At 45.2% G+C, this 24,540-nt stretch overlaps 1 protein-coding gene across 1 annotated transcript in view; it reads left to right on the top strand.

Annotated features, from left to right (window-relative positions):
- The window catches only part of tbl1xr1a (TBL1X/Y related 1a), a 31,933-nt gene that overhangs the window by 4,999 nt on the left and 2,394 nt on the right, over positions 1 to 24,540 (top strand). The window contains 15 exon segments of the mRNA XM_084473409.1: positions 5,620 to 5,694; positions 15,455 to 15,559; positions 15,767 to 15,912; positions 16,500 to 16,725; positions 17,283 to 17,415; positions 18,521 to 18,647; positions 18,649 to 18,663; positions 19,095 to 19,158; positions 20,078 to 20,175; positions 20,339 to 20,399; positions 20,636 to 20,757; positions 21,113 to 21,187; positions 21,634 to 21,761; positions 23,132 to 23,297; positions 23,971 to 24,072. Coding sequence (XP_084329535.1) covers positions 15,502 to 15,559; positions 15,767 to 15,912; positions 16,500 to 16,725; positions 17,283 to 17,415; positions 18,521 to 18,647; positions 18,649 to 18,663; positions 19,095 to 19,158; positions 20,078 to 20,175; positions 20,339 to 20,399; positions 20,636 to 20,757; positions 21,113 to 21,187; positions 21,634 to 21,761; positions 23,132 to 23,297; positions 23,971 to 24,072 — 1,521 coding nt within the window. The 5' untranslated portion in view covers positions 5,620 to 5,694; positions 15,455 to 15,501.

The raw sequence follows: 24,540 nt of genomic DNA, 5'->3' as shown, positions 1-24,540 counted from the left end.
AAATGTTTTAAATTTGACCATAATCCCCCTCGACCACACTCCAAACAGGTCCGTCTAAGCCCCTCATGTAAACAAATCTTTCCCAGCACAAGATCTGCTGCTTTTCGATGTTCACCTCGCACACATTCCGGCTGTGCTTGTGTTCGCCGGTGTCGATAAAAGCGATCCAAAAAAAAAGGTTAAAAAAAGGTTTTCTTTAAAATGGTATGAACAATGTGGAAGGCCCACCCCATACTGTGGCAGCGGCCTCTTTTTTTCAGCGAGACTAAGGGTGTGCTCTATGAGAGCTTGAGGGCTGGGTCTGTGTTGCTCCTACTATGTCATGGGATCTCTGTGCTGCGCCACAGTGTTGAGGATTATTGATAGTGTTAGCTAAAACCCAGAGCCCAAAATAGTCCATGCATTTCTCATGCACATTGATGAAGATATGTCTTACTATTCAGTAAGGCATATCTTCATATCTTCAACAGTGTAGTAAGATAACTCTAAAACAAAGCTTACACATCGCTATCGCACATTGTATACCACTCTACATAGAATGGAATACATGGAACAGAATGTCGTCTCTACGTATGCATGTTTTTTATTGCTATCAATGGGAGTGTTTTGTTTTATTATTTCCTCGCTTTGGCATTGGTGTGTAGGCTGATAAGCTCAAGTGCATTGGATAACACTTTGCTTTGCAATCAAAGACTTCAAATGGCTCCTCTTTTTATCCAAGATTATCTACAAACAAGGTAGTGTCAACTGCTGAGCGTGAATACCAAATATCCTACAGCTCAGTCTGTCTAATTCCTGAGTAGCTGGCAATTGTTTTGGTCACCCCGTTCAGCATTAGCCTGCAGCAGTGCAGGGATAGTAAAATTATGCATCAGGCCTTTGTGTCACACCAAACCATTTGGTGCCAATGGTCTCACCCTCTCTGTATCTGCCATGTGTGTGTTTGACACTATACACATGATGCACTACTAGCAATTTGCTTGGTTTCCAGATTTAAACATTTATGATTTTATTGCTGGCCTTTGCAACCAACCATGCTTTTGCTGCTGTCTTTCATTGTGTAATATCGATTGCCTCTATATTAAAATACTATGTTTTTACATAACAGTTGAAATGGCCCACAGCTTCTTGTGGCTTCATCGATAAAACGTATAGGCTTCTGTCGGTCTATTGACACGACAATCCTGAGAAATATAGGGCAAGGACTAAGTGTGCTCTCTGAAGCAAACGATTGTGTAAACAATTTATCATTTTCAAGTAGAAGTCTATGGCAACTTGGTTCTTCAGGTTGCATTACCCCACCACCTATCTCTGTTACACACAACTGCCTCTAGCCAGCCGAAGCATGACCCTTGGCAGCATCGAGCTTGTAGTCTCATTAATTGGGTTGAATGCTTGCAATGAATGCGGCTTGTGGCGTAATAGTTTAGAGTAATTCATGCGCCCCCACACCACTATTTGTGGGGCGTGGCCCAGGGGCTCACTGGGCTGGCTTCCTTCAGCAGTCCCCCTCTGTGACCCTGAAATGCTTCCAACGGTTCGGACTGTCCACGCCCAAGACAGCATGGGTCTTATCCCATGTAACAGTTTCTCCCCCCTTATTCTGTGAGCCTGTTGTATGGCCCGAGGAGTTTACAGGGTGAGAGGTTGAACAGGGAAATATTGGGGAAGGTTGTGTGTGTGTGTGTGTGTGTGTGTGTGTGTGTGTGTGTGTGTGTTTGTGTGGGGGGGGGGAGACTGCGTTAGTGTAAAATGAGCAAGGGAAATTAAGAGAAAATGGCAGAGAAGGGTATGCAGGTCAGCGGGAGAGATAGTTTCCCTGGACTACTTGGATGCAGGGACGTGTGTGTGTGTGTGTGTGTGTGTGTGTGTGTGTGTGTGTGTGTGTGTGTGTGTGTGTGTGTGTGTGTGTGTGTGTGTGTGTGTGTGTGTGTGTGTGTGTGTGTGTGTGTGTGTGTGTGTGCCAATGCATGGGGGAGGGGTTGAGGAAAATTAGAGTCAGCGGGGAAGACTTGACAGTGGAAAATGAGATGGATACACCAGTTCAGTTGTTTTCTCAGCAGCCCAAGGACTGTTTTGTTTCTTCTCTTTGCACAATGCAAGGCACATGACCTGGGCTGGGAGCCTGGCTCAATTGCGTTTGACTCATTTGGTTTGTGTTAAGATAATACACACCAACAAAGCTCGGATGACTACGGCTGCTTGGTCTGTGAGATGTACTGAAGCCCTGTGTTTCTCAGAGGCACTAATGCTCTGACTCAAGCTCTAGTACAGTCGTACATCAGGGAGTGTCCAATATATCGCACTGCTTGTTAACTGGTGAGACGAGTGGTTCTCCTTTAGGCCCTTTCCCATGGATTACCACTATATCCACATAAATTGCATCATGTTGTTGTGATAAGTTAATTGTTGTTGTTGAAGTCACAGAATGAATTCATGTAATAATATCAATGCTGCTTTGGAATTTGTTTTATTGAAACGCCATATGATACAAAGAGAAAATGTGTTCATTGACTACATTTACATTTACAACAAGGCCAGTAAGGCAGAGTAACCAGGTTACAGACATTATCCAGTTTAGATTGTACGGATGAACCTACTTTTATTGTGTCAACATGATGACTAGCGTTGGACCCTAACCGATCTATACGTATATGTATCGGGCAGACATTTGATTCTGACGTTTTGAATCGTCTATTCCCGAAACATTTATTTTCTTTTTCTAGTTTCCAAAATGTCCTCTTCCTCCCAAAGAGCATCTCATCACCGCTCTGCGACTAACTGGCCAGCTGTGACACAGCCAGCAACTGATCTACAAATCATCTGCGCTTCTACGAAATGAGCCGGAACCTCCACGTTCGGTTCCAGAAGTAAAGGCCTTTCTATAAAGCACAGTTACAGAAGGCAGATCTGAAACATTACTGTTCTCAACAGTATCGTGCAGTCATCCGGTTACGCATAGTTCACAACTTGACTTGTCTTTTGACAGTGCGTCTCTCAGTGGAGCACCAGATATGCATATGGAGTCGTAGGACATTGCTGAAATAAGCTAGAGATGGTTGAGGATCCATTTTGACACATTTTTTAATAAGCATTTTTTAAAAGCTCTCATTGACTTCCTGAATATACGAAGTGACTTACATTTTTATCGGTTGGTAGTAGGCTTACTCGCCAAATTTATCAGTAAATGTTGAGTGTTTTTTTGATTGCTGTATATTAGTTATATAGTAAACCTTTATATTTATTTTTACATTACGTTACATTACAATGTGTGCAGTACAGAAGGAACAGTTTCAGAAGGAACGAAAAAAGGTTCTGAATTCCTAAATCTAAGATATATTAGTGTATGGAATCGCATCCATTCATATCAAACCAAATCACATCATGTTTTTGTATGGCACCATATTGTTTCAAACTAAAAGTATAATTGCTGTATCCTACCGAAGCCCATGCATCAAAATGCGTATCGAATTGTGCTTGAAAGGAGAGATGCATATCCATACTTGTTAGCAATTATGTTGAGCTGACAATTACTCCTCGAGTCAATTTTCATTAACTCTATTCTTACCAAAATGAAAAGCCCCTGTTCCTTATGGCTGAAGATGTGTACCATAATGAAGACTGCTCAATGAGCAACAGTCACACTTTCTAGACTCTCGTATGCTGCTGCCTTGAGGTTTGAGCTAGGGCAATGACCCTGATTGCATAAAGATTTTGAACCAAATCCACATTTTTATATGGTTTTCAAACATTTATATTAAGACCATCTGAAGTTCCAGTCTGTACTAGTGTCCACTAGACCTTGTTTAAGCCCCTCTTGCCTTAGAAGATCGAGCAGCATCATTAAGTTTGTATCACTAGTTCTCTTCAACTCTTGCTGATGAAATGCTGATGGTTGATTAATTGATAACCCTACAACATGAGCTCCTTACAATAATTGTAAGTAATGTGTTCAGTTTATAACTAGTGTTATAACTAGCTGTTGCATAACAGCTATTTATGGAAGCTTTGACGCTACACTGCCCTGCCCTGATGTGGCTCTGTGTGAGCTCGTAGGCTGAAACAGTCCTACAGTTCTTCTAAAATAGATGGCTTTTAAAATGAAAAGGATACCAAGCATACCAACTGTGCTGTATAGATGGAGCTGTCAATACTGCCCTAAAATCTGACACAAACCAGCTCACACATTGGTGGAAACCAAAATGACAGAATGATGGATGCAGAAAATGAGTAATAAAGGCAAACATAACATACAAGGGTTCTGTTTGCCCTCCTCTTCCTTTTGAACATAGGATTTTCAAGGAGAGAATATTTACGTTTCCAATTTTTAACAATATTGGGTAACCTTTTGAAAGGACATTCCTTCTTTCATGGCTCTCTTTGAAAACCTAAGACTATTAATTAGTATTGTTTCTGCGTAGAATCGTGGGAAATTGGCCATTGGTCATTCACACCACCGCCCTGGCTGGCTAAGAATTTGCAATTAATTGGATATGTCACATTAAACATTTTCTGCAATGGATGGAAATTTCGCATTGCAATCGCTGGTTCCAAGTGTATAGTCTTTACTCTACCAGAGTAAAAGCAGATCCTAACCTGTGTGACCAGTCGAGCTCCGATGTGGGTGTAGCACGGATGGAATGCTTAAAATACAGATTAAATCTGTGACTTTCGATGTGTGAATGAGTAGAAACTATCTGACATTCAATAAAAGTCAATAAAGAAGCGCCCATAAAATGAGTCAGGTTCTCCGAGATTTGGGCCATGTATTTATACATCTTTTTTTTTTCTTTTGCGTCCATAGTTTGTACTGACCAAAATCTGACGAAGGCCTATTTCCACGCTGGGTTTTTTAGATTGCCTGGAGTGCAAATCACTCTCTCTGTGGACAAGGTGGGGCTGTGCTCTGTCTGGCATCAATACATGTTTTTTGTTGAAATCTTTGCTCATTTAAGCTTGTCCTACATTTGAGTTTCAATCAATGAAAGGGACATATGACTCATGTCTGTCATGCAGTGGCAGCCAGACAGCGGCAGTAGAGCTACATGGTTTATTTTTTCACAATGGAATATACATTTTCCCAATCTAATGTTTATGTATGTATTGACAGCCCGACATGATGCCGAGTTCTGGATATGATTAACCTGTTGCTTTGTACTATGCAGCTGGAAATGCCACAATTCAATCCAGACAATGTATTATTGTAAATAGGGACTATGATTTTCACCACCCACCCCAATCACCTTCCAGCAAATATTGAAAAATAACAAAATCACAAAATCTAGAATATCTGTCCCAGGAAAACGTAAAAATCCCCGGAAATCGCTGGAATCCAATCATTGTGATGACACCCATGCGGGTTATTGTAACAACAATTTCCCATTTTTCCAAAGGCCAATTGATGGATATCTCCCACCACAAACATTATTGCAAATTACATTTCGGCCAATAAGGGGCAGTAGGTGCAGTAACTCGTGTTCACCAGAGATGGGGTTTTTCTTTCAGCTCCATTTATTTCAATATGTTGTGGTAGAGGTTAACTATGGCTTAACTTATTTAAAGTCTGCGACAGCATCTCTGATTATTTCTGACCAGTGGCCATCTCATTTTTATCTACAGGTGCTGCTGAGTCTCTGGAACAAGGCCCCGACTTAACAACGTGGTGGTGCTGGTGAAAACAGGCGTAGCGCTGTGGTGAGTAGGCCATAGAGTAGTCTCTTCGATCCGATTTAGATCAATATCTAAACACGGTTACCCTTACTGGGGGGAACCGTGTTCCCTGCTTAGGAGAAACCCTGGGACGGGGGTACTGGGGTCTGGGATAGCCAGGTAACTGTCTGATGAGGGGTACTGGTGGCTTGGATAGCCAGGTAGCTTTCAGTTGAGGGATAGCCAGGTAGCTTTGGTTAAGGCATAGCCAGGTAGCTTTAGGTTAGGGATGTTAACAACTCAGTATTTTGTGAGACGTGTCAGAGTCATGAGTCGACAAATCGATCAGGTTTTTTTTGTGTTTTTTTCACGGCTGCAGCAGTTTCGAAGCTCACAAGATCTGTGCTTTCCTTTAAGAGGATTATTGGTGCGCTCAGGAGCACACCAATAATGCATTTTTTTTATGAAGTTAATAGAAATGATGATAAACAACAATATACACAGAGCATAGAGCAGGATTGTGAACGTTTACAATGTCTCATGTCAATTTACAATAGGCAAAATGTGTCGACGTCAGCCGACTCATTTTTAAAATTAGGATATTGATGCTGCGCACCTTCTCTTTGCAACGGAATTTGTTTAAGACATGCACGCAGGCTGCCACTGTGTCGGCTATGCCCCAATCTTCATCAGCGGCTTGCAGGACGTTAGCCATGTATTCTGCATTGTGCCTCTCTGGCATTAAGCGGGTCTACAGGATCGCACTCTGCACAACCCAGTCGGTAGAAAAGTGAACGGCCACGGTCACGTACGACTCTGTAGTCAACACTGTCCAAGCATCGGTGGTGATGACAACGTTCTCCGCTAAGGACAGGATCTCACGGAGCGAGGCTGCTGCTTTGCTGTACATTTTCTCTAGCCGCACAGTCATAGTTTGGCGACATGGCACGGTGTAATCTGGCTCGAGAAATGCGATCAGATCGCGGAACCCCTTTGCCTACGCTTCGACTACGCTTATGGGCAGCATATCTCTGGCTATGATTGTTATTTTGAAAACAAGAAGGTGTTGCAACGATTTGAACAGGATATTTAAGAAGTTTATTTATTTATTTATTTATTTATTTAAAAAAAAAAGATTTTCTATTTTTATAGTCGACTTGAGCACGAGTCGAGAATCGATCGTTGAGTTTTTAACATCCCTACTTTTGGTTAAGGGGTACTGGTGGCTGGTATAGCCATGTAGCTCTTGTCCACAAAGGATGCACTGCGTTGAATAAACTGTATGTCGACACATTTGTTAGTCAACTGCCATATAAGTCTCAGCCTGGTTCTCACAAAGGTTTCACTGTGTGTCTCCTCCATACACAAGACCCTCAGGGCAAGACCGCCAGGGCACACCTTTGTTTTAACCTTTCAAAGGTATGCTGTTTTCTGTGTCCTACTGGTGGACGATGGACACAGGTGATTTTTATTAGTGCTGGACGTTTGACACTGTTGACAAAAAAGTGTGGTTGTCTTTTCAATTAATGGTCTTGATAATTACATCTATTATGAACGATGAACACTTTGAGTGATTGTGATTGTCACAGCCGATGCCTCTCAGACGATCATCTTTATTTTTTTTATTTGTCATTCTGGCGTTACATTACCTGTTTACCTTTTTCAAGTAAAGCTGGACAGCAGCTGCAGCTTGATAAAATGGGTGAGGTGCACCATCTTGTCACTGACAACAATTCACCCTAGTCTGGGCTTATTTACAAACGGACAGTTACATACAAACAGACAATTACATGTATATAGTATGTTATCTTTATTCTAATCATTTTTTATTATATTTTATTTTCAAATTGGTAAATTTTATTTGTATATATACTCTTGTTTAGCACTCTCTTTTCCCACTGTACTGCTGGTCACTGCAAATTCTAAGTGGGGTTAATAAAGGACTATCTTATCTTATCTTATCTTATATAAACTTTTACTGCACATGCACAACATCTTTGCACCTTAGACTTAAGCCTAAATAAATGGTATGTAGTTGTAGCTAATTGTGATTATTGGATAATATAGCGCGATATATACTCTTCATAAATGAGTTATAGTTTTCTCTGCCTGTATTCAGTCATGTTGACTGTTGATGGTTGACATCTGTCTAGAAGTGAATCTGGACCACATGTAATTGACATCCGAATATAGAAAGCCAGACACAGTTCACAGGCTTGGCAAAGGGGGGAACAGGCAAGAGTTTTTGTGGTGAAAATCCTGACTGCTTCCACAATACCACAGTCAAACAGACAAAGGCCTCTTTGTTATGTTGGGTCTTTGTTTTGTGTTGTTTTTCTGCTCCTCGTCAATTTTTGCATTTGCTTTAGAAGTCTCCTGCACACAACTTGCCTCTCAGAGAGTGTCGTTGTTCTCATGATAAACCACAGATATGTTAGGGACCAAGGCCGTTGCCACCAATGCATCCTCAAGGAAGCTAGAAATTCCATTGCTCCTGCAACTCCACCAACCCTGAATAACCCCTGTTTGCTCATTCAGAGAGATGTGCCTCTTACGCTAATTAATCAGAGCCCCTTAAAGACGGTTGATTGTTCTATTTTTTTGTATTAATGCACAATCCATGAACCAGTTAGATTCTCATTGATTGGTGTTACATTAAAATGTAATTACACTGTAGCCCGCCCCGGCAGAAAGACGGAAAGAAAAAGATTTGTAGCTGAACGTCTGCAGAGGAGGGCGCCGTGCACAACCTCAGCTCTGGGCAGCGTGTGTGTGCTATATATGCATCGAAGCAGAGCGATTGGAATCTGAAGAGCGACTCGACGGGGGGGGGGGGGGGGGGCAGTCTTGTCGATACATGACTCCTCCCCCTGATACTATAAGAGCAGAGAGGTCACGGCCACGCTATCCGACCCGGGCAGGCATGTCGCTCGTAAAGCAAGCACATGTTGCAATAGAAGACAGCTCGGGCTCCCACCAGGAGCGGGGTGTTCGTTACAACGCGCTTTGTTCCCAGTGAGGGGAGGCGTAGTGTGCGTTGTGTGCCTCCCATGCATGAGTTATACGTCGCCGTCTCCTGTTCTGTGATAGGTTCTTGTTCCTTTTGTTTACTGAGCTGAGCTGTTGCTGTGCGGTCTTGACTTTAATTAGATTGAATCGGATGCATATATATATATATATATATATATATATATATATATATATATATATATATATGATAGCCTGGCTATTGCCGATTGAGCTTGGTCTGGGGATGCTGCTGTCATTTTCTTCAGTACAAGAGGCGGGATCTACGGGTGTAGTTCAAAGGACTCTGTACGTAATTCGCTGCTCGCTTCCCTGTCGTCATTGTGTTAAACCAGCCAATAGCAGCAGGGGGGAAAACCGGCTTGGTGATTGGCTCCAGTAAAAGCGGATCGGAAACAGGAAGAAAAGTACCAGCACCCAGTATATATATATATGACCCATACATCATGCATATATAACGTATACTTTATACTATATACACACAAGCACAGCATTGCACACATCTTTACCCTTCTTCAGGCAGTATAGTCAACGACGTAATGTAGATTTCGGCATGGTGAAGCCAAAGAACAGGATATGGCCACAGTGTACGGTCGAGGAGCCTTTTGTAATGGGATTCCTGTGGGGGGGGGGTGATCAGGACTGGGACTCTGGCGGGTAGCCCTGCTCATCCGCGGCCAAGCACTGATACCGCGGCCCTCGCTGACCCCACCGCGTTCCCCCGCGCGCAGTTTGGTATGGGATGACGAGCCTGAGGTTGAACAGGTCCGGCAGCCAAGCTAGGGCCCAGCCGGGGGGACACACACACACACACACACACACACACACACACACACACACACACACACACACACACACACACACACACACACACACACACACACACACACACACACACACACACACACAACCATGCCATCTGTCACGAGAGGAGCAGCCAAGGCCGGTCTGCACTGCACCTAGAGGTCCCATGTGCGGCGTAGTTAGGCTCCCCGATGCAGTCTTGTCACATTTTGCAAGTCAAAGGAATAATGGTGAAAAGCAAAAAAAAAACAAATGGAATAACCCTCTCCCACAACCCGGAGCTCCTGGAATGACTACGGGGGGGGGGGGGTGGGTGAGGCTTTGTGGATGCATCTCAATTTCAGTGTCCTTTTCAACTTCAGGGTTCCCCCCCGGGGCGTCTCTTACTTCCTGTGTCCTGTGCGGTGGGGGGAGTAGGGGGGGGGGGGCTCCGAAGGTGATGATAACTCTGACAGCCAGTTGGCTAAGGAGTCTGCCCCTCAAGTCAGGCGGCACGTCAGCGAAGAATCTAGTTCAGCCAGTAGCCTCAGCATGACTTCTTGTTTCCCCCGACCGCTGTCTGCTGGCTCCGCTCCGCCCGCGGAGAGAAAGCAAGCACTGTCCCAAAGCTAGCATGTTTTAAGATTTGTTGAGCGCAAACCACAAAGTAAATGTCAGAGGTGGATATCCCTCTCGATGGAGGAGGGGGGCCGTTGTGTCTGTTGTTTTGGTCAGAGTGGCGGTGGTTGTTTTCGGTTTTGTAAGCGACTCCACCACTGGAAATACTCAGAACTGATCCTACTTGATGGACCATGTATAGGATCAGATTTCAATGAGGGATTACCGTTACCCTTTGGAGAAGGCCAAACAGAACTGTGCTAAGGGGTCCCGCCTGAGCCTGGTGGTAACCGGAATCTGTTTCACACCACTCTTTGCCCATGCTATTTTCCTCCCAACCACCTCAATAACTAAAAGGGAACATATCAGAAAACATTCTGCCGTTTGGTTGCGTAGTGATTTTTTGCGTCTTTGCCGTCAATTATTTACAAGCCTTTTAAAATGTCTCCCGGTCAAGTCTGTTGCCTTGAACACTGCTTCCATCGACTCCTCCACACACTAGCGAGGCCTGTGCGGTGAATAATCATGTTGCTGTGATTGCAAGTTGAGAATTGGCAAACACGCCATGCATTCAGACCGCATAAAGATTTGTGATATTACAGAATGGACCAAAGATGCTAACCTCGGGCAGGGTCCATTTGGTGTTGCGAACAGGCATGATCCCACCAAGCACACCAATATACCTGCATACTGTATGTGGTTGTGGAGTGAACAAACTTACTGGTAAAGCCGGCTATAGTTGATATAGCATACTACTCCAGATGATGGAGCATACTCCAGTTGATATAACATACTACTCAAGATGCTTTAGCATACGCCGGTGGATACAGAATAATCGAGTTGATAAAGGATAATACCCCAGTTGCTGTAGCATACTACTTCAGTTGTGATGGCATAATACCAATACACATGATATAAGATGGGTATAAAGAGGCATGATGGGTCCGGTATACCATTGATTTAAATGTGTTGTTGTCAAATATAACATTGAGACAATTGTCCGACTGGTTCTTCAAGACCCGCACACCGGGCTAGACCAATGTTTTCCCAACAAGGCATCACGAGGAGAGGGTGGCGTTTGAGGTGCTGCTCTGGTGACCAGGCCTACGACAACACGTGAGCGCCTCAGATACCCTCAGAGGCCCCGGTCACAAAATCACATTAGGAACAACCGCGTCGCACGACGCAGACAAGCAAACATGACATATTTTCCAGCAGGAAAGGGAAATCTGATGAATGTCCGTGGTGAGAGTGCTCGATTTGTGATCTCGGGGTTTCCGGTTCCAACCCCTCTGTATGTGTGTGTGTGTGTGTGTGTGTGTGTGTGTGTGTGTGTGTGTGTGTGTGTGTGTGTGTGTGTGTGTGTGTGTGTGTGTGTGTGTGTGTGTGTGTGTGTGTGTGTGTGTGTGTACAAGAGACACACGCGCACACATGGCAAGTGGCTCTGCTTCCTGCTTTTAGCATGTAACATTGCAATAACTCGGGCTTATAGCAGACTCAGGGGGTTTCCTGAAAGACTGATGCAATGGTGCTGAAATTGAATGTGAACGATGCCGTGTGAGTGTGCACCTTCACCTAAAACGGCCCTTTGAAAAATATACCAATAATTCACAGCACTTGCCTGTCGCTCTGCTTTCCTTGTCAGTCAACTCATTCAAGACATGAACAAGTTGCTATTTGTAGACAAACTCATAGCTCTAGGGTCCTCCACTTCCTGTTTCGGTGGTACTTCCTGTACACTTTAGAACACCAGCAGTCAGCAAACCAATGACCTACACTTCAAACTATTTCTATAATGTGGCAAAAAACACAATATTCTTTTGTGGCATAGAAAACTAAACTTTCCTTAGCAAACACTGAAGAGTCATTAAGATTTCCACTGGTGTGTTTTACAGCACAGTCATGTGTTTTCAAGCTGTGCCCTGGACATCTGGGCTAGCTATTGACTTGTAGCGCCCACTGCAATCGAGGTGAATGCTCAGTGCATATAAAAGATGGCGATAATCATAGGTCCATGAATGTAGTTTACAACTATGGAAGAAATGAGAGGACTGTGTGTTGACAAAAATAAATAGTCTGTCACCTCCAGCATGTCCTCCATCATGCACCATGGTGACTATGACAAACATACCTGATGTGATGGGACAAACTGATTTAGTCACATGCTAGAGCCGTCAAAATGGAAGGTGCGTTCAATGTAAAAAATACCTTTACGGTCTTATTCCCATGTCAATAGATTATTACAAATCATAGAGCTGAATGCGAGCATACATATATATGACCCGACATTCGCTTAGCGTAAAAGCAACATTAATTGCTTGGCTGAAAAGCACAGTCGCTTTTCTCATGGTTTATTCACAACACGTACGACCTAAAAGGTCCTTTAGAAATACCTGAGCAATGCATAGTTCCTTTTTTATCCTAGATGGTTTTTTTTTCAAAACCTCTTCAATAGCAGAATCAAAATACTTCAAAGACATAAATGCAGAATCAAAGCATCACACTACGGAAGTCGTCTTTTTTTTGCTGTTGCTTACTAAGGTCAAATGGATTTTGTCATCATATCTCACCAACAAGAATATGATTGGCTCAGTGGAAATTATGTAAGAGCCGACTAATCCTATACTGAAAACTAGACCAATCTGCTGGCAGGTTTAATTTGCTCTGATTTGTGCGTCTGGCCCCCTCCCTTTAAAATAAGGCCCTGTCCACACTAACCCGGGTAAATCTACAAACGCATGAATATTTATCCGTTTAGCCCTTCCGTCCACATTAGAACGGCGAATTCCGACACTGAAAACGATGCTTTTCAAAAACGATCGCTGAGGTGGATAAATGTGAAAACTCTGGGTTCGCGTTGTCGTGTGGTCAGGGTAGACAGAGGCTTTCAGAGACGATGACGTTCGGTTGCCATGACGCTGCCACATGCTTTGCCACCTGACGCTCATCTAAACAAAAATGGCAGGTGAAATGGAAATGATGATTTCTCTGTGCAATGTATCTTCAGTTACAACTGGGCGTACTGTGTCATACATACTCGTCACTCCAACGCTGAAGGCAAGTGCTGTACTTGCTGTGCTTAAGCGATGGGAAAAAAAACCCGCAAAGACGCCAGTTCAAACCGTACTTGGAGCAGCGTTTCTAAAAAAACAACAACTTGCCTTTGTGCTTTTGGTTTGAGCCATATTTTTGCTTGTGAGTGAAAATGATAAGCCAGCTGATCAACCGCAACTATCAGCTGATCACGCGCCTGTAATCTAAACAGAGAGGCGTGGCGGGAGTCGCGTTACCATGACGACGACTGTTTATCAAAGTCATTCAGTGTGGAACGTGGATGAAAAACATTCCGTAAACTATATGAAAACGATAGTGTGGACGGAGATCGTTTTCAATGCGAATGTGCGTTTTTATATTTACCCGGGTTAGTGTGGACCGGGCCTAAGTTGTCAATCACACCTGGCTCTGGTCGGGCCAATCACAACCATTCCATCCAATAGGGGGCGGGTCCAATACGACGACTGTTCAGAGGAGTGCCCCGTTGAGGCGTTTTTGAGGCCGATGTGTCACACTTCTCATTGCTCTGATTGGCTGTTGTTTCATTCATTCATTCGTGCCCAGAGGCTTTTTGGTCCTTGGGCCTTGGAATTAAAAGAGGAACTGAGAGGTTCTAGACCCTGAATTACACTACATCTTAAAACCGTGTACAGGGGTTCAGGGCCTGGAACAAGGCAACCCTCATATTTTGTGTGTGTGTGTGTGTGTGTGTGTGTGTGTGTGTGTGTGTGTGTGTGTGTGTGTGTGTGTGTGTGTGTGTGTGTGTGTGTGTGTGTGTGTGTGTGTGTGTGTGTGTGTGTGTGTGTGTGTGTGTCACAGCGTCTATTTCTGATGTGCTAGAGTGGGGGGTAGAAAACCAACCCGATTGCTATTTTGCACGGAGGCAACGTGACTAAGCATAACCTTCACTCCTACTTTTCCTTTGTGCTTGGCCCTCCTCCCCCACTACCGATTGTTTGTAAAACAGATCTTAACAAAACTAAATAATGGTAATTTATTACACACACACACACACACACACACACACACACACACATAAACACACAAGGACAATCGTATTTTATATTTTTATTTGTACATTGCACTACGGCCTTGTACTTTTTACTTTTATGTGTTTTATGCTGCTACAATTTCATTGTACACTGTACAATGACAAATAAAAGGATTCTGATTCTGATACTTTGACTGTATCTGTTGAGATCTATTGTCCTAGTTCTCTGTTTCTAATGCAACAGTAGTCAAGGGGCTGGCCTGACCCGACCCAACGCACCAGCTGGCCTCTGAGTAGATGAAGCTGTATGAACAGCAGAGCAGCAGTGTGTTTTCACCTCCCAGGTCCACACAACGGCCGCACCCTTCCTTGTGCTCGGCGGCTGATATGGGTCACTTCGCTTTCAGGGTTCAAATAACTACTAGCATCTTTTTCAGGGTTAAAGGTGAACTACGTAGGTGACAAAACAACAACAACAACAACAACAACAACAACAACAACAACAACAACAACAACCACCATCTTGAATTCCTCCTCCTTCATCCTTGAGCTGTGACCAATTAGGCCCGCCTGACGATGGGAAAACACCTGAGATTAACTTAGCCTTGTCGCTTCCACTTCCCCACAGTCACCACTCAGGTGTGTGTGTGTGTGTGTGTGTGTGTATGATGGAGTAGACGCTTACGTTGCACACTCATGCATTACCCCCCCTCCCTCCCCCCTTCCTCTCATTTGCCGTGTCCTTATTCCATCTTGGCCTTGAATGATTTCCTGTCTCACTGTGTGGCAGCAGCCGTGGTCCTCTCTCGCCCCCGATGGCGTGACTTGATTTAAGCTGTACAGTACGAGAGAGAGAGAGAGAGAGAGAGAGAGAGAGAGAGAGAGAGAGAGAGAGAGAGAGAGAGAGAGAGAGAGAGAGAGAGAGAGAGAGAGAGAGAGAGAGAGAGAGAGAGAGAGAGAGAGAGAGAGAGAGAGAGAGAGAGAGAGAGAGAGAGAGAGAGAGAGACTCTTCTCCCTGCCCAGCCCCCACAGTGTCAACACAGTGGGGGCCGGGGGCTTGGCTCTCACACCTCTGCAGCGCCACTGCAGTGGTCTGGTCACATGACGGAACTGTAGCCTTTGTTTTTGTTATTGTTGTTGTGGTTTTTAAGGCACGGATCATTGCTGTTGCAAATTGAAAATGATATGACTGCTTCCAAGTAGTAGTTGGAATGGGGACAAGCCAACTAAGTCTATTTAGGTGGATTTGGTATGATAGCTATTCCCTCCCAAATTGTTTCTCTGAACAACCACCCTTTTTTAAAATCCATGTTCCTCCTCCCCTCCTTTCAGGGCCAGGTGCGTGTGTGTGCTGACCTCATGGTGTAACAAGAGTAAAGATGAGCATTAGCAGTGATGAGGTCAATTTCCTGGTCTACAGATACCTACAGGAGTCAGGTATTACACACACACACACACACACACACACACACACACACACACACACACACACACACACACACACACACACACACACACACAGAGACAGACGCATTCCTACATTAACACAAACAAGCACAGACACAAACACACAGCCATCAGCACATGCAAACACACACGCACACACAGAGGAGTAAACTGGAGTAACCCGGCCTCCCTCCCCAGGGTTCTCCCACTCTGCGTTCACCTTCGGCATCGAGAGCCACATCAGCCAGTCCAACATCAACGGCGCACTAGTGCCCCCTGCTGCCCTGATCAGCATCATCCAGAAGGGCCTGCAGTACGTCGAGGCCGAAGTCAGCATCAATGAGGTGCGGGCAACTCCCAGGCGTGAGGGCGTACACTCACAAACGCACGCACACGCACGCACGCACACACACACGCACGCGCGCACACACACACACACACACACACACACAGATGTCTGTTACTATGGGGCCCTGTTGCTTATTCAAGTTGAATAAGTTCAGCGGTTCAGCGGATGCAGTGTCACTAATGGCATTAAAAGCCGCCTGATGGACGACAATGTTTCCCACATAAAACCCCAGCAAAACGAGAAACCCATTAAATCGAGGCGTTTTTTTTTTTTCCACCGCCAATTACATATAACTACGTTTGAGCCAATTATAAACCATCCCAGACAGAGAGCTCCGTGCCGAAACAAGTCAAACATATTTAACGCTAACGTCACCCTCAAATGGTTTTTTTTATCGTCCTCTAAATCCACGTCAATTAGTCCAATCTACTCGGTCATAGCAGCTGATGTTGTTACCCGGGGCTGTTTATTATTATTTTTTTTTTAAACCAGCATTTCAAGTGGGCAGACTTTGAACACTGCTTTCCTTCCCGAGCTAACCGACCTAAACGATCCCTGGGTCCGTGCCTCTCCTCCCCTCAGGACGGCACTCTGTTCGACGGGCGCCCCATCGAGTCGTTGTCGCTGATCGACGCGGTGATGCCCGACGTGGTGCAGACCCGGCAGCAGGCCTACCGCGACAAGATGGCCCAGCAGCAGGCGGCCGCCGCCGTGCCCTCGTCGGCCACCGGCGGCGGCATCGCCGGCAACGCCAAGAACGGCGAGAACACGGCCAACGGCGAGGAGAACGGAGCGCACGCCATGGCCAGTGAGTACCGGCTTCCAGTGCGTGCAGACACGAAAGGGTAGACACCCCCGATGCTTGGGTCGTGGGTCAGGGGTCTTCTAGGATCTCGACGGCTGCGGTGGATACCCCCCGTGATGCCGTGGGTTGGTGACGGGATGGAGGAAAACGTGACATCCATGAAGACGTTTAAGAGCTGGGGGGGAATGACAAACGTATAATTTGGCAACAACAACAAAAAGATGAAAAGACTTGAAGTCCATTCAGAAGGGTTTGCCGTGGCTCGGCGTTCAAACTCCTGTAACTTTATTTGTACAAAAGGTTCCTCAAAAGAATCAAACAAAGCAGGAACAAAGGAGGAAAGTAGTACTTTCTGATTCAAAGGTTAATTGTTATCACAATTGCTTTGCTCAAGATAGAATTACAGACAAAATACATTCAGCAATAAACATTATACATCGTTATATCTATATACAGATATATAATATATAGCTCTATCTCTCTCTCCAAAATGTTAACATGTGTATGTTAGCTGACTCCTTCTCGTAACAACCACTAAGACTTGTCCCTGGTCCTGTCAGACAACCACCCGGACATGATGGAGGTGGACGGAGACGTGGAGATCCCCCAGAACAAGGCCATGGTGCTGCGGGGCCACGAGTCGGAGGTGTTCATCTGCGCCTGGAACCCCGTCAGTGACCTGCTGGCGTCCGGGTCAGTTCTCGCCTCCTTTCCTCCTCTCCTCCTCCTCCTCCTCCTCCTCCTCCTCCTCCTCCTCCTCCTACTTCTCTCCTCTCCCTCTCCTCCTCCTTCTCTTCTCCGTCTCTTCCTGTCCTGTGGTCTTTGGTTTTGCCCAGAGATATGAGTCTGGATTTGAACTTCTATCATTATGTATTTATTCAGCTTTGGAAGCAGTTTTATTAGAACACGTCGTGTTTTGACCTCGGTGAAAAAGCGCAAACGTTCGCCAATGGTGTTTACCTTTAAAATACGCTGCCTCAATACACGCCATCAGGAGGACGGGATCCGATTGGTTGAAACTCAGCCAATCGGCTGCGACCGACCGACGGCAGACTTACTAGACCTAATGAGGGAAGTTAACATCTGACTGTGTGAGGCTACTCCCCTGCAGTATTTGGTGGAAAAAGCCCCATGACCAGTTAAAATGGACTAGATTGAACCTTCAAGGAGCTTAACTTCCGGTTCCTTGATCTGATTAAGCCTCTCCTAATCTCCCGCTCTGAGTTGTACAAGGCCAGTGTAGGCAGTCCATTTGCCCACAGACGGCTGACCGCACATAACACGAGGCAACAACACTGCCAAATCTCATTATCTTATTGTATTTTGTGTTCACTCCATTGTGTATACACGGCATGCAAATAAACGTGCTCGCTTACATACACATGTTTTACATGTATCGGTAAAGCTACTTTTTACCTCACGTAAGAATGTACTGCTGGATGGGAATTTTTAGTTAGTCTTTTGCCAAATGCTAATATCAAATCATCAGTAGCACTATTGTCAATTGTGTGTTTAATCTTGCTATTTAAACTATGCGTCCATGCGGTAGCTTGTTGGATACATCACATAGTCAAATGTAATAAGAATTTTGAGTCTCTCATGTGTAGGGTGACGCCAGCCTCTCATGTTGTTGTAGTTCCCTGTGGCCACCAATAGGTGGCGGTGTTGCAGCAGCATTGTTCAAACTTTTCCAGTAAACACTTTTAAGGTCAAACTTTTTTTAATCTTTTGCCCCAAGCCAATTCAATGAACTCATACTTGGTGTGTGCGTGTGTGTGTGTGTGTGTGTGATCATCAGGTCGGGCGACTCGACAGCGCGTATCTGGAACCTGAGTGAGAACAGCACTAGCAGCTCCACCCAGCTGGTTCTCCGTCACTGCATACGTGAGGGGGGCCAGGACGTCCCCAGCAATAAAGACGTCACCCTCACTGGACTGGAACGTAAGGACCACACACACACACACACACACATACATACACACATACACACATACTGTACATACATACATACATACTTTATTTCAAGGATAGCCCCTTGCACATACATACACACACACATATACACACACAGTGGAATATAAGGACATACACACGCATTGCTAGACTGAACGTGAGGGCAAAACAACAACACACACACACACACACACCATACCTTGCTAGAGTGGACGAAATACACACACTCGACACACACACACACTTGACGGACCATAAGGAGACAAACACACCAATATGCCATCTTGATGTGTACCGAGAACAGACAGTGGTGCTCTCCTTCAAGGAGTTCAAAGTCTGTTGCACCTAGCTCAGTAACTCTCTCTCTCTTTCTCCCTCTCTTTCTCCCTCCCGCTCTCTCTCTCTCGTCCTTCCTGTAGAGTGAGGGAACGCTACTAGCAACAGGCTCGTACGACGGCTTTGCCAGGATATGGACAAAGGACGGTAAGACACGCCCACGCAAACACGCAGGCCACTGCCGCCGCTGCCCTATTAGTATTCGTCGCAGCGCCACACAACTCTGCTCACACTGTGAATCTTGTTCTCAATGTGCAGTCTGGACCCCGGGACAGAAACCAAACGCTAAATTCAAACCTCAAGGACAGCACAGCCTCCAAACACCCATCCCACGCTCGATTCTTAAAGGTTGACATGTTGTCCCCCCAGGTGTGAGTGTTGTTAGCCGTTAGAAGCAGTTTTGAAAATCGGCCTCTTCTGACATCACGAGTGGCCGTGTCCAGCCGGATGTGTGCTGGATAGGTCAGTCCACCGGCCTACCCAGTGGACCGTAGCAAACGGTGCTCATCCATCCGTCATATGTACATCTAGGTGGACGCGCCCACTAGTGCTGTAACAAGAGGAAGATTTTCAAAACGGCTACTAAAGCTAATCACACTCACACCTGGTGGTATAATGTCACCTTTAAAGTGGGACTTAGTTTGAGCCCGTATGGGCAAACTCTGTAGTGTTTTTTTGTGGTGAAACTTGGTTGGTTGGTTATTTTGTTTTCACCGCACCGATAGACCACGTGGTCCCAGCCGAGGAGGGCGTGACCTCCGTGAAGCGTGACACCCAAGTCTGCGCTTCACGGACGCTTTGCACGCCCCCCTATAAAGCCCGCTTTACTCTAGTGTTGTTAGTAGAAACAAAAGAATGCATTGGCTCCCAGTGAGCACGTCTGCATGTACAACTTACCTCTACACTAGGTCTTACTGAAGTTGCCCCAATACTCTTCATTACCCTGAAGACCATGCTAGGACATCTTTGATCCAATGTGAGATTTTCATTCCACGATTTGCTTCTTGTTCAAGTATAACGACTCAAAGGGGCAATGGTTCAATGTCCGCTGTCGCTCGTTTCCTAGGGAACCTGGCCAGCACACTCGGGCAACACAAAGGGCCCATCTTCGCCCTCAAGTGGAATAAGAAAGGCAACTTCATCCTGAGTGCGGGAGTAGACAAGGTGAGGGGGCCGGCCCACACCCATGGCCCACACTGCAGGAAAACACATTGATTACAGTGAAACCATTCTGCTGCACAGTGAAATGACCCCGAGACAAATGTAGTTTGGAGTTAATGTAGTTCCTTGGTTTGTGTGTGTGGCGTGTGTGTCTCTGTCCTCTCAGACAACAATCATATGGGATGCCCACACAGGGGAAGCCAAACAACAGTTTCCTTTCCATTCAGGTACAAAACCAAAACATACACTCACAGCCATTACTTTTTGAATGTTTTAAGCCTAAAGAGAACCATAAATACCTGTATGTTTATTGACTTGTCTCTAGTCCTTGTCCCAGTTCAATAGATACTACGTCTAAATGTGTTTTGTATTATTATTATTATTATTATTGTTATTATTATTATTATCATCATTATTATTATTATTATTATGTGATTATTGACCCCCCTGCTCCCCCTTGCAGCTCCGGCTCTGGACGTGGACTGGCAGAGCAACAACACGTTTGCCTCCTGCAGCACAGACATGTGCATCCACGTCTGCAAGCTGGGCCAGGACCGACCAATCAAAACATTCCAGGGACACACAGTGAGTAATACTAGCGATAGTAATAGTGGTAGTAATAGTAATACTGGCATACTGGCATGCAGGGAAAAACAGCCAGTGACACAACAGGTAACTCTTGCAATAGCATGCGTTTAACCCATAGAGGACAATATGAGTCCCTATATACATTTTCATCATCATTTTTTTTTTTTTAAGTCTGGAGCAGGATCAGTCTATAGCGACACACACACAGCATTACACCTCAAATAAGTTATTTTAGGGTTAGGTTTTCCTTTAAAGTAAGAAAATGCAACACAAATCGTGTGTGTGTGCGCGAGTTAGTACTCGAGTACTGCCCTAGCTGCACTCCACTCACATCCCTCCCTCTCTTGTCCAGAATGAAGTGAACGCCATCAAGTGGGACCCCACGGGGAACCTGCTGGCCTCCTGCTCTGACGACATGACGCTGAAGGTGAGCAGGACACCGCCGCTCCTACTCCACCGCCGCATTGTCTCTGTTATAGCACACGCTACAATCAGCTGCATCCGCTCGGGAGGGGTCCCAGGTACAACCAAGTGGGGGAGGAGACCTCTGGGAAGACCCAGGACTAGATGAAGAGATTATATCTCAACACTGGGAACGCCTTGGGATCACCCCCCCCCCCCCCCCCCCCCCCGTCAGAGCTGGTCAATGTGGCCCCTGGGAAAGGGTAGTCTGGGGCCCCCTGCTGGAGCTGCTGTCGGTTTGAAGATGAGGATGAGTAATTAGCAACTAGGATCATCTTCACCTGGCACCTTCACCATCACAGAACCGCGTGTGATCCACCTCACATTCCCTATCCCACACAGAGCAGCCGTACTTTAGTGTTCACCGTCCGTGTGTGTGTGTGTGTGTGTGTGTGTGCGTGTGTGAGACAGATCTGGAGTATGAAGCAAGACTCGTGCGTCCATGACCTGCAGGCCCACAGCAAAGAGATCTACACCATCAAGTGGAGTCCCACCGGGCCCGGAACCAACAACCCCAGCGCCAACCTCATGCTCGCCAGGTAGCCCAGCGCCTCTCTCGTCGCTCGGGTTCATGGAGCGGTTTCATTCGTGGTCAGGGGAAGAAACCAGGGCTGAACGATCTGGGGAAATAATCTATTTCAACCAATATCGCTAATGCGATTCAGAATGAGATTCAGAATGCGATTTAGTATGCGATTTAGTATCCGATTTTCGTTTTAAAGTTCCTTGTGTTCTGTATTATTCACTAAACAAGCAATAAATCATTCCATAGTATGACCAACACAACATTGGAAGCAGTCAACATATAAACTGCTCTTTCCTTTAGGCCAGGCCTATGTGTTGAGATGAATTGATGCATGAATTGATATTATTATATCTTTATTTAGCTATTGAATTGTAAAATAAATAAATATGAATCTTACTGATCTTCAGTCAGTAACAGTAACAAATCCCCAAAAATAAATAAAAGAATACATTTTATAATAATAATAATAAAATATAATTTTTAAAAGATGCTTTGCGGTTTGCAAACCACGTTCTATTCGACATTGCAATCGGTTTGAATTCGATTAATCATTCAGCCCTAGAAGAAACACTGGCGGCATTTAGTGTAAGTGTATTCAGACACTCATCGCGTAACCCTTCACACTGTGGGCAGGAACATTAAAGCGTTTTTAGGTCTGAATAAACTTAGACAAGTTTTGGGAGTGACAGCCCAGACTGTGGTGGTTTGGCTCCGGCTGAACCCAGCCGTGGGGAGAGAGGCCAAGTTCATTTATATTCACTATGGGCGGGAGGCCACTTCAGTAATCTACTCAATGAGGACGTGACATTGCCGCAGTGTCAGATGTTTTTAATTTGGAGCTGAGGGGAGCTTTGTTTGGTTCAAGGAGAATTTATACAAACTGAATCCTCCGCTGGGCTGTAGCATAGTTCATAGTCAGTACCATGGCTCCAGCTTCTCTAAGCAGCCATACCTTCATCTGTAGTCTAGCCTCTCCTTGTCCCAAGACCTTCACTGTCCAGAAAGACCCTGTATACGGTGCATTTGATTTATACAACATTTTAGCTTGGGCTTTCCTAGATATGGAAAGCCCAAGCCTCATTGCTTTCTCCCATAAAGAGAATAGTTCATATTAAAAACTACACGAAGCAGAGTACAATTAAAACAAAAATACAAAAAAATTATGCAAGACTGAAAACAAAACTGGTTTGCCAGTCAAGCCTAGAAATAAAAGGCCTTTTTTTTTTACATACAGTACCTTAAGCAAAACCCAACCCTTAACACAACTTAATTTCCGAATAAAAGCAATGTAGTGGGGTTACTCAGTCGTGGGTCACAGCGGGGGGGTCTGGTTGTTTTCTGCCTTAATGATTAACAACGCGTGTGTTCCCCTGTGCCGGGCAGCGCGTCGTTCGACTCGACGGTGCGGCTGTGGGACGTGGAGCGGGGCATCTGCATCCACACCCTCACCAAGCACCAGGAGCCCGTCTACAGCGTGGCCTTCAGCCCCGACGGACGCCACCTGGCCAGCGGCTCCTTCGACAAGTGTGTCCACATCTGGAACACGCAGGTACGTCGTCGCCCCCGGGCGGCCCCCGGGCGGCCCCCGGGCACCTCGCTGGGGAGGGGAGGGGGAAACAAAGGCAACGAACGTCTCCGCTGTTGGTTCAGTCTCCTCGCCGAGGTTCAACATGCAGCGGGAGAACATCTGTAGCAAACGCCACGATACGGACGTGTTAGAGCAGTCCCTCTAGATGAAAGGGGCCTTAAAATAGTTCTTAGTTGTGTTGTACAATTGTTTTTTGTACATGGGAATGGGTCAACCCAGCGATTGTTAGTGCTTGGCACTTGGTTCTATGAACATCATTACTGTGCCGACAGCGATGTATTGTTTCACCTTCTTTTGACAAAGGCAATTACTGTAAGTCGCTTTGAATAAAAGCGTCTGCTAAATGTAAATGTACATGTAATGTAAATGTTAATGTAAAATACTGCACACGATTGAAGAGTCAGGAATTTACATTTTTGTTGAAGATTCAGTTCAATCAGATCTATGTTTTTAATTAAATCGACATTTCAATGTAATATACCCATTAGATGTGCTGCTGTTATAAAACATGCGCCAAACAGGATCCAAAAGTTTGCCATGATTGTTTTGTTATTAAATGTCAGTGAGTGATTATTAAGTAACTCCCATCCTACCACCCTGTCCTCACCCTCCTCCCGTCTCTCTCTCTCTCCAGACGGGCGCACTAGTCCACAGCTACCGGGGGACGGGGGGCATTTTCGAGGTGTGTTGGAACGCAGCCGGGGACAAGGTGGGAGCCAGTGCATCCGACGGATCGGTGAGTACGCCTGCACATCGCCGCTCACACTCTAACTAGGGCTGAGCCATGTGGGGGAATAATCGAATTGTGATTATTTCAACCAATATTGCGATTTGCAATTTTAGTATGCAATTTTTCTTTTATTATTATTTTATTATTCACTAAACAAGCAAAAAATCATTCTATAGTATGACCAACACAACATTGGAAGCAGTCAACATATAAACGGCTCTTTCCTTTAGGCCGGGCCGATGTGTTGAGATGAATTGATGCATGAAATGATATTAGACCATCTTTATTTAACTAATGAATTATAAAAGAAAAATAAATACGAATCTTGCTGATCCACAGTCAGTAAAAGTTTTTTAAATCACAGCCTTTGCGATTTGCATATCATGTTCTATTACATCGCGACGTCGGTTTGAATTCAATTGATCATTCAAAACAAACTGTCTTGCCGCCGTGTTTAACACACTCTGTCGTCTC

Source organism: Micromesistius poutassou (assembly GCF_964030765.1).
Source record: "Micromesistius poutassou genome assembly, chromosome: 9".
NCBI classification, from domain to species: Eukaryota; Metazoa; Chordata; class Actinopteri; order Gadiformes; family Gadidae; genus Micromesistius; species Micromesistius poutassou.
This window is presented reverse-complemented; position numbering and strand designations above follow the sequence as displayed.